General features: G+C 36.3%; 1 protein-coding gene across 9 annotated transcripts in view; it reads left to right on the top strand.

Moving 5' to 3' along the window:
- Positions 1 to 16,208, top strand: part of SPIDR (scaffold protein involved in DNA repair) — a 602,461-nt gene that overhangs the window by 442,239 nt on the left and 144,014 nt on the right. For all 9 annotated transcript variants that reach the window (XM_078072412.1, XM_078072415.1, XM_078072413.1 and 6 more), the window contains 2 exons: positions 11,034 to 11,229; positions 12,985 to 13,232. In XM_078072412.1, the coding sequence (XP_077928538.1) occupies positions 11,034 to 11,229; positions 12,985 to 13,232 (444 nt within the window). The remainder of the gene's footprint in view (positions 1 to 11,033; positions 11,230 to 12,984; positions 13,233 to 16,208) is intronic.

Below are 16,208 nucleotides of genomic sequence, written 5' to 3'. Positions count from 1 at the left end.
AGCCTCTGGAGGCCTCCATGCATCTCTTCTTTGTGCTTTCACCCTCCCTGATCCATGACACCCCTCATCTGGCTCCCTCTCCTGGGAAGACTTCCCTAACCGCAGTGGGATTACTCACAGAGGGTCCTCCATTGGGGTATCCTATCTCAGTAACATCCTTTTCCTTTGCAGTAAAACCGTCCACTCAACCTTCTTGTCTCTGACTGGATTCCTAGTGCCTGGCACATCATAGATGTTCAGTAAAAAGAGTGAAATGAATCAAATGGACCTAGATACGGGTTTTAAAGTCTTTCAGTATCTACTACCCTTCCAAATCTTATTATTAGTTGTGTTATTATTTGAATTAATTTCCCAGATCCTCTTGAGTGTAAAAAGTTGTATCTGTGACTGAAATTTTATACTTCCTATATTATGCTAAATCATTTTAAACCTCATTCAGATTCCCTAATTCAGAAATATGATCCTATGGATCTAGTTAGATTATGTTTACCTGTGTAGTTAACTTTGAAGATAAAAGGTACTTGCGAGTGCATGAGAAATTTGAACAAGATTTCAAGTGTGTTTACCTTAGAGAATCAATTGTTTTCAGATCTCAGTACTATTTGTACAGAAACAAGTGATGTGCTAGTCAAAAATTAGGCATACCTGCCCAAAGATACAGAGAACAGATTGGTGGTTTCCAGAGGCAGGGGGTGGGGGCAGAAAACATGAGTGAAGGGGTTCAAAAAGCACAAACTTCCAGTTATAAAACAAGTAAGTCCTGGGGATGTAATGTACATCATGGTGACTATAGTTACTAATACTATATTGTATATTTGAAAGTTGCTAAGAGAAAAAAAAGTTGCTAGGAGAGTTGATCTTAAAAGTTCTCATCACAAGAAAAAATTTGTAACTATATATGGTGATGGATGTTAACTAGACTTTTTGCTGTGATCATTTCACAATATATACAAATAATGATTCATTTTGTATACCTGAAACAATATAACATGATATGTCAATTGTACCTTAATTTAAAAAAAAATTAGTTATTTCTATTTCAGAAGACTTGCCAAAACTTTCTCTTTTCTAACGACTATAATTTTAATTTGTGATTTAAAGTAATGAACTAAGCATCCTTACAAATCATTTCTATTCTAGACTAATTCAGTTTGATTAGCTTGAATCAGGAACAATTTTACTAAATGTGTATATTCAGTATTTTTGTTTTATGTATAATTAAATAAACATTTGTGTCGTCATTAAAATAAGTGTTCCCCCTTGTTTTCTGCAGAAGATGCAGGGGTTGATGAGCTGGCCACATGCTTCAGAAGCATGGCCTGGGTTCTTGTCGCTCTCAGAGCCCTACAGCTGGGCCAAATAACCATTATTTCTACCTTGGGTTTCCTTTCTTTTAAGCAAAGCTAACAACACTGATATATATATGCTATTTTTGAAAATATATAATTACTCAGCCACATTTCAAAATAGTTAAAACTTTTCTTTTTGCTAAATTTGTAGTGACTTGTTAATTATAAAAGAGGTCCAGATTAATAGTTACAAGGTAAGTCTTTTTTAATGATTTAAAAAAGTTTTTAAAACTTTAAAAAATCTGCCTGTTTGGGATGACACTGTTTATTATCATCTCTATAATTTCTGGGAATCTGGAAGATTCTGAATTTGGGTTAACCCTAACTTTGCTACCAAGGTGGAGGGCTGGGTAAGTAAACAGAAATGCTGTGATATTGCAAAATGATACACATTTAATTAAGGACATCGTTCTTTCCAACTGCATCACTTTAATGTTTACTTTTGTTAATTGCCTATTAGCTAACTTCATTTTTTCCCCATTTGAAATTAAAAGAGTTCTATCTTTTTATTGCTAAAAGGGATTCCTGCCAGGTCAACCTTCCTTATCAGATTACTATGAATTGTAAAATTTCAAAGTTAATTTTTTTATCAAGAATATGTTTTGATATCAACATGGATGGGACTGGAGGAGATTATGCTAAGTGAAATAAGTCAAGCAGAGAAAGTCAATTATCATATGGTTTCACTTATTTGTGGAACATAAGGAATAGCATGGAGGACATTAGGAGAAGGAAGGGAAAAATGAAGGGGGGGAATCAGAGGGAGAGATGAACCATGAGAGACTATGGACTCTGAGAAACAAACAGGTTTTAGAGGGGAGGGGGGTGGGGGAGATGGGTTAGCCCGGTGGTGGGTATTAAGGAGGGCACGTACTGCATGGAGCACAGGGTGTTATACGAAAACAATGAATCGTGGAACACCACATCAAAAACTAATGATGTATTGTATGGTGACTAACATAACATAATAAAATAAAAAATTAATAAATAAATAAAAAGAATATGTTTTGAATATTTTCATATAGAACTGAACATTAAATACAAAGGAAAATTAGAATATGGGAGCTATAAGCATTAAAGAGACCTATGTTTCTTTTTTTAAAAAAATTTTCATTGTTATGTTAATCACCATACATTACATTAGTTTTTGATGTAGTGTTCCATGATTCATTGTGTATAACACCCAGTGCTCCATGCAATACATGCCCTCTTTTTTTTTTATTTTTAAAGATTTTATTTATTTATTCATGAGAGACAGAGAGAGAGAGAGAAGCAGAGGGAGAAACAGGCTCCCAAGGAGCAGGGAGCCCGATGTGGGACTCGATCCCAGGACCCTGGGATCATGACCTGAGCCGAAGGCAGATGCTTAACCATCTGAGCCACCCAGGCGCCCTACATGCCCTCTTTAATACCCATCACCAGGCTAAGGAGACCTATGTTTCTAATAGGCAAATATTAAAATATGGAGTGTTAAACTTTATTTTTATTAGCTAATAAAAATGTGAGCTTTATAATAGAGATTAGCAAGGCATTTGAAACACTTTAAGAGGCCCTTCAAGTCTGCTCATAAATAAGAAGGAAATGGAGGGAAATGAGCAAAAACACCAAGAATATAATGCTTGAGATCATGGGTATATTTGTACAGTTATCTAGTGTAGTTGCATTGAGGGCAGGCCAAATATATTAATGCTTTTTATTCATTTTGATGCAATAATCCTGCATCTATCCTGAGTTTATTCACTTTATCAACAAGAGATCAAAAAAATGAGCCCCTTTTGGGTTTGCATATGTGTTTGTAAATTATGCCACTTTTGCAGATAAATTGCTCATAATTAGCCATGTGGTCCTACCCAGGAGACAAAGAACATCTAATGCTATTGAAATCAGCAAATTGACCTTCTTTTTGAAAAAGTGATTATTTAAGTAAGGAAGATATCCTTTTTTGGACCTGAGCTAAGTAGAATAAATAGAAGGTTAAATTCATTAAAATAATTTTGAAAATTTTAGGGATTATTGGTAGCATAGAGAGAAGGCTAAATTAAGCTTTCACTTCGTTGGAGTGGTTTGCTATTTTCTTTTTTTTAAGATTTTACTTATTTACTTATTTGAGAGAGTGCGTGCATGTGAGCGGGGGAGGAGCAGAAAGGGAGGGAGAAAGAATCTCAAGCTGACTCCATGCTGAGCATGGAACCCGATGAAGGGCTCACTCTCATGACCCCGAAATCATGACCTGAGCTGAAACCAAGAGTCGGAGGCTCAACCAACTGAGCTACCCAGGCACCCCTGGTTTGCTATTTTTAATTCAGTTTAACCTTAACAGCCTTAAACAAGACTGAATTAGGCAGAACATAGTTCTAATATTGGTAATGTTTATCTGTAAACTGAAAGGTTCTAAGTATAAAAATTTTACTAGTACTTTCTTCTTAACTTAGTTCTTAAAATAGTATTACTTTATCTTAGTTTTTTAAAATTAATTTGAAAGAAAAGGCTGGAAGTTTATGACAGCTTTCATCCATCTTGTTGTGTGGAACATATTTACATTTGTACCCAGACAGTGCTAGACACTGTGCCCCACCCTTCCTCTCTTATTATAGCCTCTTGCTGACTCTGTATCTGTCTCTCTGTCCCTCCCTTCCTCTCTTCTCTTTGTGTGTGTGTGTGTCTAACTCTGTCTCCATCTCTCATAATTTTTTTACTTCTGATTACCATACCTATAGCCGATAGGCTTAAAACCTCACTTGCAAATTTGTATTTGGATTGATTATGTGGAAATGTACTAGACCCTTAAACCCTGGCAACCGCTAATATGTTCTCTATCTCTTTAGGGATTATTTGTTTTTCACTCAGCATAATTCCCTGGAGATTTATCCATGTTGTTGTGTGTATCAATAGTTCCTTCCTTTTTATTGCTGAATAGTGTTCTGTGATGTGGATTTAACAGTTTGCTTAACCATTCTTACCCAATGATGACATTTAAGTTTCCAGTTGTAGACTATTATGAATACAGCTGCTATGAACATTCCTACATAGGTTTTTGTATAAACATAAGTTTGCATCTCTGCAATGAATGCCCAGGAGTGCAGTGGGTTGTATGGTAATTGCATATTTAATGTTTTTCCAAAATTGCCAAAATTTTTCCTTTACATTCCCACCAGCAATGTTTGAGCAATCCAGCAAAAGTGATGCTTTTGGTGGTATCACTATGTTTTATTTTAACCATTTGGATAGTATAGAGGTACTATATACCTCTGTGGCTTTAATGTGTGTTTTCTTAATGGCTAATGACAATGAACATCTTCTGATGTACTAATTTGCCATTTGTATATCTCTTTGGTGAATTGTCTATTCGTGACAGTTGTCCATGTTCTAATTGTTCATTTTTTCACACTCAGTTTTCAGATTTCTTTATATATTCTAGGTCATTGTCCTTTCTTGGATACGTGATTTGCAAATATCTTACCTCTGTAGGTTCTCTTTTTATCTTCTTTTTAAAAATTTATTTGTTTTTTAATTCAAATTCAATTAATTAACATATAATGTATTATTGGTTTCAGAGGTAGAGGTCAGTGATTCATCAGTCCTATATAATACCCAGTGCTCATTACATCACATGCCCTCCTTAATGTCCATCACCCAGTTCCCCCATACCCCCACCTCTTTTTGTCCTCTTAACAAGGTCTTTCTCAAAGCAAAAGTTTTTAGTTTTGATGAAGTCCAGTTGTCAATTTCTTTTTCTTTTTATGGGTAATTTTTTTTTTAATCTCATAAGTATACTTTGTCTAGCCTAAGTATTAAAGATTTTCTCCTGTGTCTTTTTTTTCCTAAAAGTTTTATGGCTTTATAGTTTACATTTGTGTTCATGATTAATTTTGAGTTAAATTTCATATGAAGTTTGAGACTTCATTTGAAGCTCATACTTTTCTGACTATGAATATGCGGAGTCTACTTCCTTTATTGTATTGCTTTGGCACTTTTGTGAAAAATCAGTTGGGCATATCTGTGGAGTCTACTTATAGGTTCTCTATTCGCTTTATTGATCTGTCTATTCCTCTACCAAATCCATACAGTATTGATTATTGTAACTATATGGTTAAGTCTTGATATGAGATAGAGTGATTTGTCCCACTCTATTCTTCTTTTTCAAAATTGTTTTAGATATTCTAGTTCCTTTACCTTTCCATATAAATTTTATTTTTTTCCAACTTTGTTAAGGTGTATGGGCCATAAAAATTGTATATATTTAAAGTGTATAAGGTGATGGTTTGATATATATTGATAGACGTTGTAAAATAACTACCACAATCAAACTAATTAATGTATCTTTCACCACACTTAGTTACCTTTTCTTGTATGTGTGGTGAGAACACTTAAGATCTACTTCATGGCAAAGTTCAACTATATAATATATTATTAACTATAGTCACCATGCTGTTCATTAGATCTCCAGAACGCATTCATCTAATAACTGAAAATTTGTATCTTTTGACCAATAGCTCTTTTTTTCCCCATCCTGTAGCCCCTGTTAACCACAATTCCACTCTCTGCTTCTAGCAGTTCAATTTTTTTAGATTCCATATATAAGCAAGATTATGAAGTATTTAACTTTCTGTGTCTGGTTTATTTCACTTAGCATAATGTCCTCCAGGTTTCTCCATATTCATGTTTTCACAAATGACAGGATTTCTCTTTTATGGCTGAATATTATTCGTGTGTGTGCACATGCACATGTGCATATATACACTACTTTTTCTTTATCCATACATCTGTCAACAGACAAAGGTTGTTTCCATATTTTGGCTATTGTGAATAATGTTGAAATGAACATGGAAGTTCAGATATCTCTTTGAGATCCTGATTTCATTTATTTTGGACATATACCCAGAAATGGAATTGCTGGATCATATGGTAGTTCTATTGTAAATTTTTTTATGAACCTCCATACTGTTTTCTATAATGACTGTACCAATTTGCATTCCTACCAAAAGTGTACAGGGGTTTCCTTTTCTCCATACCTTCAACAATACTTGATATCTTGTCTTTTTGAGAATAGCCATCTTAACATGTGTGAGGTGAAATCTCCTTGTGGTTTAGATTGGCATTTCCCTGATGATTAATGATGTTGAGCACATTTTCATATACCTGTTGGTCATTTGTGTGTCTTCTTTGGAGGAACATTGACTCGGATCTTGTGCCCATTTTCTAATCAGGTTTGTTTTTTTTTTTAAGATTTTATTTATTTGAGAGAGAGAGAATGAGAGAGAGAAAGAGAAAGAGGGAGAGAGAGAGCATGAGAGGGGGGAGGGTTGGAGGGAGAAGCAAACTCCCTGCTGAGCAGGGAGCCCAATGTGGGACTTGATCCCAGGACTCCAGGATCACGACCTGAGCCGAAGGCAGCCGCTTAACCAACTGAGCCACTCAGGCACCCCTAATCAGGTTGTTTTTTTGCTATTGAGTTGTATGAGTTTCTTTTATATTTTAGATATTAATCCCTTATCAGATATGTGATATTAGATATCAAATATGTGGTTTGTAAACCCAGCTAGATCTGGGTTATGGGCTGCTTTAGGGCCCACAGCTGGAACTGAGGTTAGCAGGCTTGTCACTTGTGGCTCCTCCTGTGTCCCCTGATGGTGTTGGTGGCAGAACCAAGAGTAAATGGGGCTTGCAACCCAGAGTTCTGATGACCTCATATGCCCTTGGGAGTCTCCTTGCTTCCATTTGGAAAATGTAAATAATTCTCACTCTTTTCTTGACATTTCCTCTCATTCTTTGTGGGAAATGCTGTAAAAGTATTCGAAGTCCTGTATGTGAAGAAAGAACATAGGCCTCTTTTTAGCAACAAAAAAAGAAAAGAAAATGTGGTGAGAATGGACATCCTTGCCTTGTTTCCCTTCTTAGATGGAAAGCATTCATTCCTTCACTATTAATTATAATGCTACCTGTAGGATTTTTGTAGATGCTCTTTATCAACTTGAGGGTGTTCTGTATTTCTGGTTTTCTGATTTTTTGTTTTATTATATGAGTGTTGAATGCTGTAAAGTGGTTTTTCTGCATCTACTGATGAGCTATATGACTTCTTTCATTTTGAATGTGGTGGAGGTGATTTTCAAATATCAAATGAGACTTGCATCTCTGGAATTAACCCCTTTGTCATGTTGCATACTTCCTTATACTCACTTCCGAATTCTATTTTCTAGTATTTTATTAAGGATTTTTCATCTGTATTCCTGAGGTATGTTGGTCTGTGGTTTCTCTTTTTCTTTCTCTTCTCCTTTTTTTTTCTTTTTTTTTGGCACTGTCTTTATCTGGTTTTCATATTAGGGTAATACTAGCTTTATAAAATGAATTGGGTGGTATTTCCTCCTCTTCTATTTTCTGAAAAAGATTGTATGAAATTGGTGTTAATTCTTCTTTGCACATTTGGTAAAAGTCATTATGTAATGTCCCTCTGGTCTCTGATAATTTTCTTTGCTCTAAAGCCTACTTCATATGATACCCTTCCCCCTGCTATACTTTTATTAATGTTTATGTGATGTATTTTCCCCATCTTTTTACTTTTGTTTCACCTATATCTTTATATTTGAAGTGAATTTCTTATAGACAACATATAGATGGATCATGTTTTTTTAATCCACTCTGCTAATCTTTGTTTTTTACTTGGTTTATTTAGACCGTTTACACTTAATATAATTATTGATGTGTTAGGACTTAGCGCTACCTTTTTATTTTTTGTCTTCTCTACATTCTCTTTCTGTTTTTCATTTCTGTTTTCTTTTTCCTGGCTTCATGTAGGTTACTTGAACATTTTTTATAATTTTATTTTATTTTATTTATAATATTTTTGTGTATATCTCTTTTTATAGCTATTTTATTGATTGCTCTAAGGATTAAATTTTATCACAGTCTACTGAGTCAACATTTTGCCAGTTTTTATGAAGTGTATAAACCTTACCTCTTATATCCCTTTACTGTTCTCAACTATGATTTTCTTAAATATTGTTTTTATATTCATTTAGAACTATATCAGGGAGTGTTATAATTGTTGCTGCAACTCTAAATACAATTTTGAAAACCCAAGAAGAGTAGGAAAGCCTATTGTATTTACCTGTATATATCTATTTTTATTTCATCCTTCCCACAGATCTTGAGGTTCTGTTCAGATTGTTTTAAGTCTATTTTTTCTTTGTTGTTCATATTGTTTAATTTCTGTTTTTGTCTTCAGGTTAACTGATTTTTTCTGTTTCTTCCATTCTGCTGTTGAACCCATCCATTGAGTTTTTATTTTCATTTTATTTCTCGGTTCAAAATTTCCATTCTAAAAAAATCTATTTCTTTGCTGAGACTTTCTGTCTTTTCATTTGTCTCTGTGTGTTCATAATTGCCTATTGAAGCATGCTTATAATGGCTACTTTAGAATCTTTGTCAAATAATTCTAATACCTGTGTCATTTCAGCATTGTCATCTATTAATTATCTTTTTTCATTTGAGATTTTTCCTGGTTCTTAGTATAAGAAGTGACTTTAGATGGTAACCTGTACATTTGAGGTATTATGAGACTCTGGATCTTATTTAAATCTGTTTTAGGGTGCTTTGTCTGATACTGTTCTGAGAAGAGAAGTGGAGGGAGTGGGGAGGGGGGTTGTTACTGCCAGGTGGAGGAAGAAGTCCAAATTCTCCACTTGGCCTCCATTAATGCTGAGGGGGAAAGGACTCCTTGTTACTGCTAGGTAGATGTGAGTTCCAGCTTCCTGCTAGGCCTCCACTGATATCACCCTTGCTGGGAGAGCCAGGGGTGCTTCTTCCCACATGGCTTCCACTGAGAGGACTGGAGGAAGGTGTGAGGATAGAGGGTAGCCAGGAGTACTGGTTACTGATGTCGGGGGGGGGGGGTTGGGGGGGATAGAAGTCCAGGCCCCCAGGTGATCTCCATTGTCATGGTGTGTGTGTGTTGGGGGGCGGGGAGTTGATCAGGGAAGGCTCATTATAAGCCTGCAGGGATGGAAGTCCCAACATTCTATCCTGCCTTCTCTCACACCACCCCATCTGGGCTATCGAGACTTTTTATTACAGCCTGATGAGAGTGCAAGTCTGAGCTCCCCACTCACCCTTTTCTGGTGTGTATGATGGTGAGTCACAGGTTTTTCTGTGATGTTTGCCTAGATTAGAGCAGTCATTTTCTGAAAGTTTTGTATTATACTAGGCTGTCTCTTTCGTAGCCTTTAGTTGGAGAGAGTAAGCTTTTGTAGAAGACTTTTTTATCTGTACCCATTGCTGTATCATGTTGCCATCTTCTTCAGTCTGAAGTCTGGGATATAAGAAAACAGAAAACCCAGGAACTCACCACTATGTTGTTCCTTAGGTCTCAAGGTCTCCAGGGCTTGGCTGGTATGCCTTCTTCTTTTTTCCACCTCTCAGTGTCTTAGGTTTAGTTGATATGTAATGTTAGCCATTTTAGTTGTGCTTCAGAGGATAAATTAGGGAAAAGTATGTCTACTCCCACCTTCCCAGAAGTAGAAGTCCTAAATTTTCCTAAATGTTAAGCAGCACTACCTCCTTTAAGGAATGAGTGTTGAAGATGTCAAATCAGATGTCTGAAAGGGACCAGGAGAATTTTGTCTGTTGTGTCCCCACATTCCTTTTCAACTTAAATGTGAAGCATTTCTGTGACTGTGTTCTATTTGATAGTGAAGGTAGAAGCTCCTTTGGGTCTTGATGTCATGTTCTTTGAAAGATTAGAGCTGTCAAAGTGTCTGAAGGTTTCATTTGTAAGTAACATTTATTTTAATGTCTGGGCAATTTTTGAGCCTGTTGATAGTCTTTGCTCACTCCCTGCATTTCTCCAAGGCAATCATCTACCAGAGTAGGAGACCTGAGGGAGCTCAAGCCCAGGCAGTGACATGACATGGCCTTCTTCCATTCCCCCTCTCCTGACACAGACTTGCACTGGAAAAGTAAAATTAATTCCATTGGCATTCCCTCTTGAGCATGTGAGGGTGGGTGTCACTTCTGTTTGTCTGTTTGTTTTATTGAAGTATAGTTGACATACAATATCCCATTAGTTTCAGGTATGCAACACAGTGCTTTGGTAGTTCTGTGCATTACACAATGCTTACCATGATAGGTTACCATCTGTCATCATACAAAGTTTTACAATGTTATTGACCATGTCCCCCGTGTGGTACTTCTTATCCCCATGACTTATTCATTTTATAACTGCAGGTTTGTACCTCTGAATCCCCTTCACCCATTTTGCCCATCTCCCCACCCCAAGCCCAGCCCCTCTGGCAACTACCAGTTTGTTTTCTGTATTTATGAGACTGTTTTGTTTTTGTTTGTTTGTTTCTGTTGTTTTTAGATTCCATATTTAAGTGAGATCATATGGTATTTGCCTATCTTTGTCAGACTTATTTCACTTAATATAACACTGTCTAAGTCTATTCATGTTACAAATGACAAGATCTCATTCTTTTTATGACTGAGTAATATTCCAGTGTATATATGTACCACGTTTTCTCTATCCATTCATTCATCTGTAGCTGTCACTTAGTGGCCTAACTTGGTTTTATCTGTCCATAGAGGTGAGTCATTGCCCTTTGTATTCCTGATTTAGCAAGAACATGAGGGAAATCCAACATTGTAAATAAACTGTAACTGTAAACTATTATATTTCTTTCTCTTTTTCAGGCAAAAGCTTATTATACCAAATGGAAGTTGCCCTGTTATTCTGAATACTTATTTTTGTCAGAAAGTTGTTGCCAAAGAAGATTCAAAAATAATACATGAAGCACAGTGTTGGGACACACCCCTTCCAAGAAGAAGTATCACTTTGGCTCAGATGTTTAGATTTAGGAATCTAACATATAAATCACCTGAAAGCCAGGTAAATTTTTATTTGTTTTAGATGTTTTATGCTTTGTAATAATAATGGATTTGAAAGGTATAAGCAAAGATGTTTACCTTTGGTTCCCCTTCAAATATTCAGTAAATATATATGCTAGAACATCTTGTTATTATTGTTATGCCTGAAGAAAGTATGAAGTGGTTCAGTATTTGGTAGTAGTCATTTCACAGTATTTCATCTATATAATTGTATTTTTTTAATCTTTATCCTAATCTATCAAAATATATGATTTTTTATTTTTTTATTCTCATTTTGTAATTACCTAAGAATTTTGCTTCAGCCTTTTACTTATCAAATTAAAAAGTTATATTTTTCTTTTTCACAGTATCTATATCCCTTGGGATAAAAAGAACTGCATAAACTTGAAATTATATGCTGTAGATTGTTTTTTGAAATTTTATTGGCCCTGAGTCATGATCATTGGCCAAGATAAATTTAGGGAACCACTAAATTTCACTCATAGAAGGCATGAAGGGCACTCCAGGGATCATTCCAGGCTGTAAGTGTCTATGACTCCATGTGCACCATCTCAGGTTCACCCAGTTAGCTGAATCAGCACTGAACAGAATGCTAAGGCTGACAGACTGTATGAGGGGATATAAGAAAAAGAAAAGTAGGGGTGGCTCAGTTGGTTAAGTGTCTGCCTTCAGCTCAGGTCCATTGGGCTCCTTCCTCAGCGAGGATCCTGCTTCTCCCTCTGCCTGCCGCTCCCCCTGCTTGTGCTCTCTCTTTCACTCTCTCTGACAAATAAATAAATAAAATCTTAAATTAAAAAAAGAAAAAAAGTAGACAAAGTTGCATCTTGTTTGTAAATGTGTCAACAAGCATACTCTCCCTTTGATTATCAAAAGAAGTATCTGAAGGGGATAATGGGGAAAAGAGGGCTCTCTAATTAATTTAATTTATGACTCAAAGTGCATTACTGCTTTAACATTTAGTTGTAAATAGCCATTGATATTAAATTCTTGAGATAACATTTTTGTCTTACAACAGTGACAATGAAGCTGCAGTATAACATCATGGTTATGAATATAGGCTTTAGAACCAGGAATCCTGGTTCAAATTCTGCCTCAACCACTTATTGCTGAGTAACATTGGGCAATATACATAATTTTTCTGTGTTTCAATATTTTTATCTTTAAAATGGTAATAATGATATAATCTACCCACTTGGGTAGTTATGAGGTTAAATATGTTGGTTATATAAGTACAGTACCTAAAGAAAAGTACCTGGAATGTCCTCTAGAAGTGTTATCTTATTATGATATTTAATATTATTGTAAAGGGTTGTTGGGAGGCTACATGAGCCTGTAAAGTGTCTAGCCTAGTAGACTGCACACAACAAGCACTTAATAATGACTTAATTTTGAAACCCTAGTCATTCTTTTGTTTTTTAGTTTGTCCTGTTGGGATTGTTTACCTCATAAAAGAAAAATTTTCTAGATTACCATGAAGTATTGTAATAGCAGGACTTTACATGTTTTCAAAGACCCAAAATGATCTGTGCTTCTATGGATTGGAAACACTGTGGTTCCCATATTATCTTGCTCACCTTGCCCTCCTCAACAGCATTAGTTACCTGGCAGACACAGAGGCACATGCAATGTCTTATCTTCATCATTCCTTTGGCGTTCTGCAGTTATATCAGAAGATTGCCTCATAATGTCATGATTTGGTACATACCATGCTGTTATGAGTTAAACTGAAATTGTTCCCTTTGCATGTCTTGGCCAGGTAATGTGTAGTGGTCTCACTACAATGTGGACAGACTGCACCCACGGACATGAGGAAGCCAAACAGCGCTTCCCAGCCCAAGCTCCCCTGAGGGATTCTCTCCTGGATGCAGTGGAAAGCCAGGGTGCTGCCACATGGTCAGGAGTTGGGGTCCGAGTAGTGGTACAGAGAGTTTACTATCTTCCCTGCAGATATCAGCAGGGAGGTGGTTCAGCTGCTCCACCTGGATCAGACCCACCTAGAGTTCGGTGAGTAATTAAGACACAGGCATGGGTGCTAGGGTCACTTAGAGAAAGTAGAGACTCCTCCTGGAGAAAGTAGAGCCTCTTGGCTGCATTCACCATATACGTGAGTTTTTATTTTTTTGTTTTCTTCTTGCATCAAAATTTGGGACACGTTGTGTGACAAAGGAGTCTGATCTGTTTATTTAATATAAAAAGTCCTACTAAAAATTTAATTTGTTACATTTACTTTTACCTTTAGTGGTTCATGTTATTGGAAGTAATATAGACAAGAAATACTGGTATTCTAGAAAAGCCAGGACATAGGGTTACCATACCGAAAATGACCACTGCAATATCTGTCAAGGTTTATGTATCTTAAAAACCTAAGTAAATAAACAGCAATTAGTAAATCTATGGCTTTCAAAGAGTGCTATTCTAACCTATTTCAGCACTACCTAATAGAACTTTCTGCAATGATGTAAATGGTGTATATTTGTACTATCCAGTGAGGTAGTCACTGACCACGTATGGTTACTGAGCATTCAGAATATGGCTAATGGGACTGAGGAACTAAATTTCAAGTTTTATTTAATTTTAATTAACTTTATTTTAAGTAGCCCCATGTGGCTAGTGGCTACCTTGGTGGACAGCACAGCTACATAAGCCAAACCCATAATTCAAAGTACTTTGCTCATACTAACTATGGGAATGATATCTTCTTTTACTTGTATTTATGCCCTTTCTGTGTTTTTTCAAATAGCTGTAGTCATGTCATTGACTGAAGAGTTTATTTATGTCAGAGCCTTGGTATAACCTTTTGAGGTTATATTACTTTCTATGTGAAACTGCCTTCAAAGCAGTGAGATGGACTTATAATAGAAATTAAAAGTATAGATGCCAGTTCATCAACCTTTTTTTTATATATCTACTCTTAAAACACATATTGAAGAAACAGTAATTACAATATCCTATTCTTATAGTGCCTTCTGATACCATTCAGAAGGAGCGACAAGAGGGGCACCTGGGTGGCTTAGTCGTTGGGCATCTGCCTTCGGCTCAGGTCGTGATCCCGGGATCCTGGGATCCAGCCCCGCGTCGGGCTCCCTGCTCAACGGGAAGCCTGCTTCTCCCTCTCCCACTCCCCCTGCTTGTGTTCCCTCTCTCACTGTGTCTCTCTCTGTCAAATGGATGAATAAGGTCTTTAAAAAGAAAAAAAAAGCGACAAGAAACATTTCTGTGTTAATTATGAATCCTCTTCAGGTGGGTGGCACTTTATTTGAAAGTCCTATGAATTTCAAAAAGTCTCTTTAGGTGTAGAGTTAGAGAATATTTCTTTTGGATTTATAGGAAAAATTTTAATTTTATTTTGTTTGGAATATGTGTATGTCTGAAATGATTATATCAGTTTTAGGGTTTTTAACTTGTAGGTGTAGACCAGTCTTGTAGTCTTTAACTTAAATCTGTGGTAAACCTAAATAGATCTGAGCCAGTTATAGATCAGACATAGGTTTTATTTTATGTTTTTCGTGGAATGTGTCCAGCATTAGGCTTTGGAGAAGGAAATACTGGGTAACCTAAGCAATGATGATCTTCGTAAAGCTTCTCCAGCCCAGCACACAGACCACACACTCAGAGGAGATTGGGGACAGCAGGGACTGAGTCACAATGATGAGAAAGCAAGGCGAAACTGACAGTGAGGTTGCTTCCTTAGGAGTAATCACAAGCAATGGACACCTTGAATCCTGTCCCTCTAGCTCCTTTGGTGGTACTTGTTTTACTTGTTAAGCAAAAAAAAGAATTGGAAGCTAACTTCTGGTGAATTGCTGCCAATGGCTGGCATTATGAATGTTTTGGATTTGTACCTTAAACATACACTGGGACATATTAAATGAGACTGTGCTAAGTTGTGGATTGAAAAAAGGCCAGGCATAAACCTCAAAAACAAGAAAATAACTTGTTATTTTCAGTTATTCAGATGTAATTAAATATGCGTTGTGTGTGCTGTATTTCCTGTAACACACATGAGATTATACAATGCTGAGACTAGAGGATATTAGTCCCATTTCACAGATGAGGAAACTGAGCCTCAGAGAGGTTCTTACTTGCTGACAGTTATACAGGTGGACAAAAAGAATAACATCATAAGATATAGAATCCCAAACATGTCAGGGTTGTAGAGAGTATGGAGCTGAAAGAAAGGGGATAAAATTGAGTTAGGACCAAGCTGTGATTGATTAAGATTAAGCCTGACTGGGGGGTCAGGTCATCCTGGGCAGCAGGAGTAGTGAAAGTGCCCAGTCATTGGGGAGAATTGATTGGATTGTGTAAGAAAATGAACCTTTGAACAGAAAATCATAGCATTTGAGCTTGGGTTTGAGGACAAGGCTTCTGAGATGTCTTTTGGGTACACAAAGGTATTATTGTAAAACTGATTATTAATATTTTCTAGATTCATAATGCTATAATAATGATTAAGTTCCAGTTTACAAACAAAATTAATATAGAAGTAAAATTATACTTAACACTGTACTAATTCTTTGCATATTATATATTATCAAAAGCATTAAAATATCTACTTTGGAGGATCATTTAGAAACATGTTTGCTAATGTAGACTTTCATTTATATACATGTAGCATGTATATAAAAGAAAACATTATTAAAAGACTTAAGTTTATAGTTCGGAAGATTCCTTTCTTTTCTACTTACAGTTTCTACCTATAACTTTGGGTGAACTCCTGTGCAGCACATGGGAGTCATTCTCATCCAGAGGCATGACTGCAGCAGACGGGGGAAATGGCATAGGGACCCCTTACACTGAGGGCAGCTCCAGGTCTGCTCTCTTGCCATAACTGGCTATGCCCCCGAGATCCTTCTATCAGTGAACTGAAAGACAATGTTGATCACTATGTGTTTTCCATAAAGTGCCAGAAATTACCATATTCTAAGAAATTAAGGCCTGCAAAAAAAGAAATGACTCTGTCATATGGTAAATATTTTG

Source organism: Halichoerus grypus, chromosome 5, assembly GCF_964656455.1.
Source record: "Halichoerus grypus chromosome 5, mHalGry1.hap1.1, whole genome shotgun sequence".
Taxonomy (NCBI): Eukaryota; Metazoa; Chordata; class Mammalia; order Carnivora; family Phocidae; genus Halichoerus; species Halichoerus grypus.
Note: the sequence above shows the minus strand (reverse complement) of the source record. Positions and strands in the feature narration are given on the sequence as shown.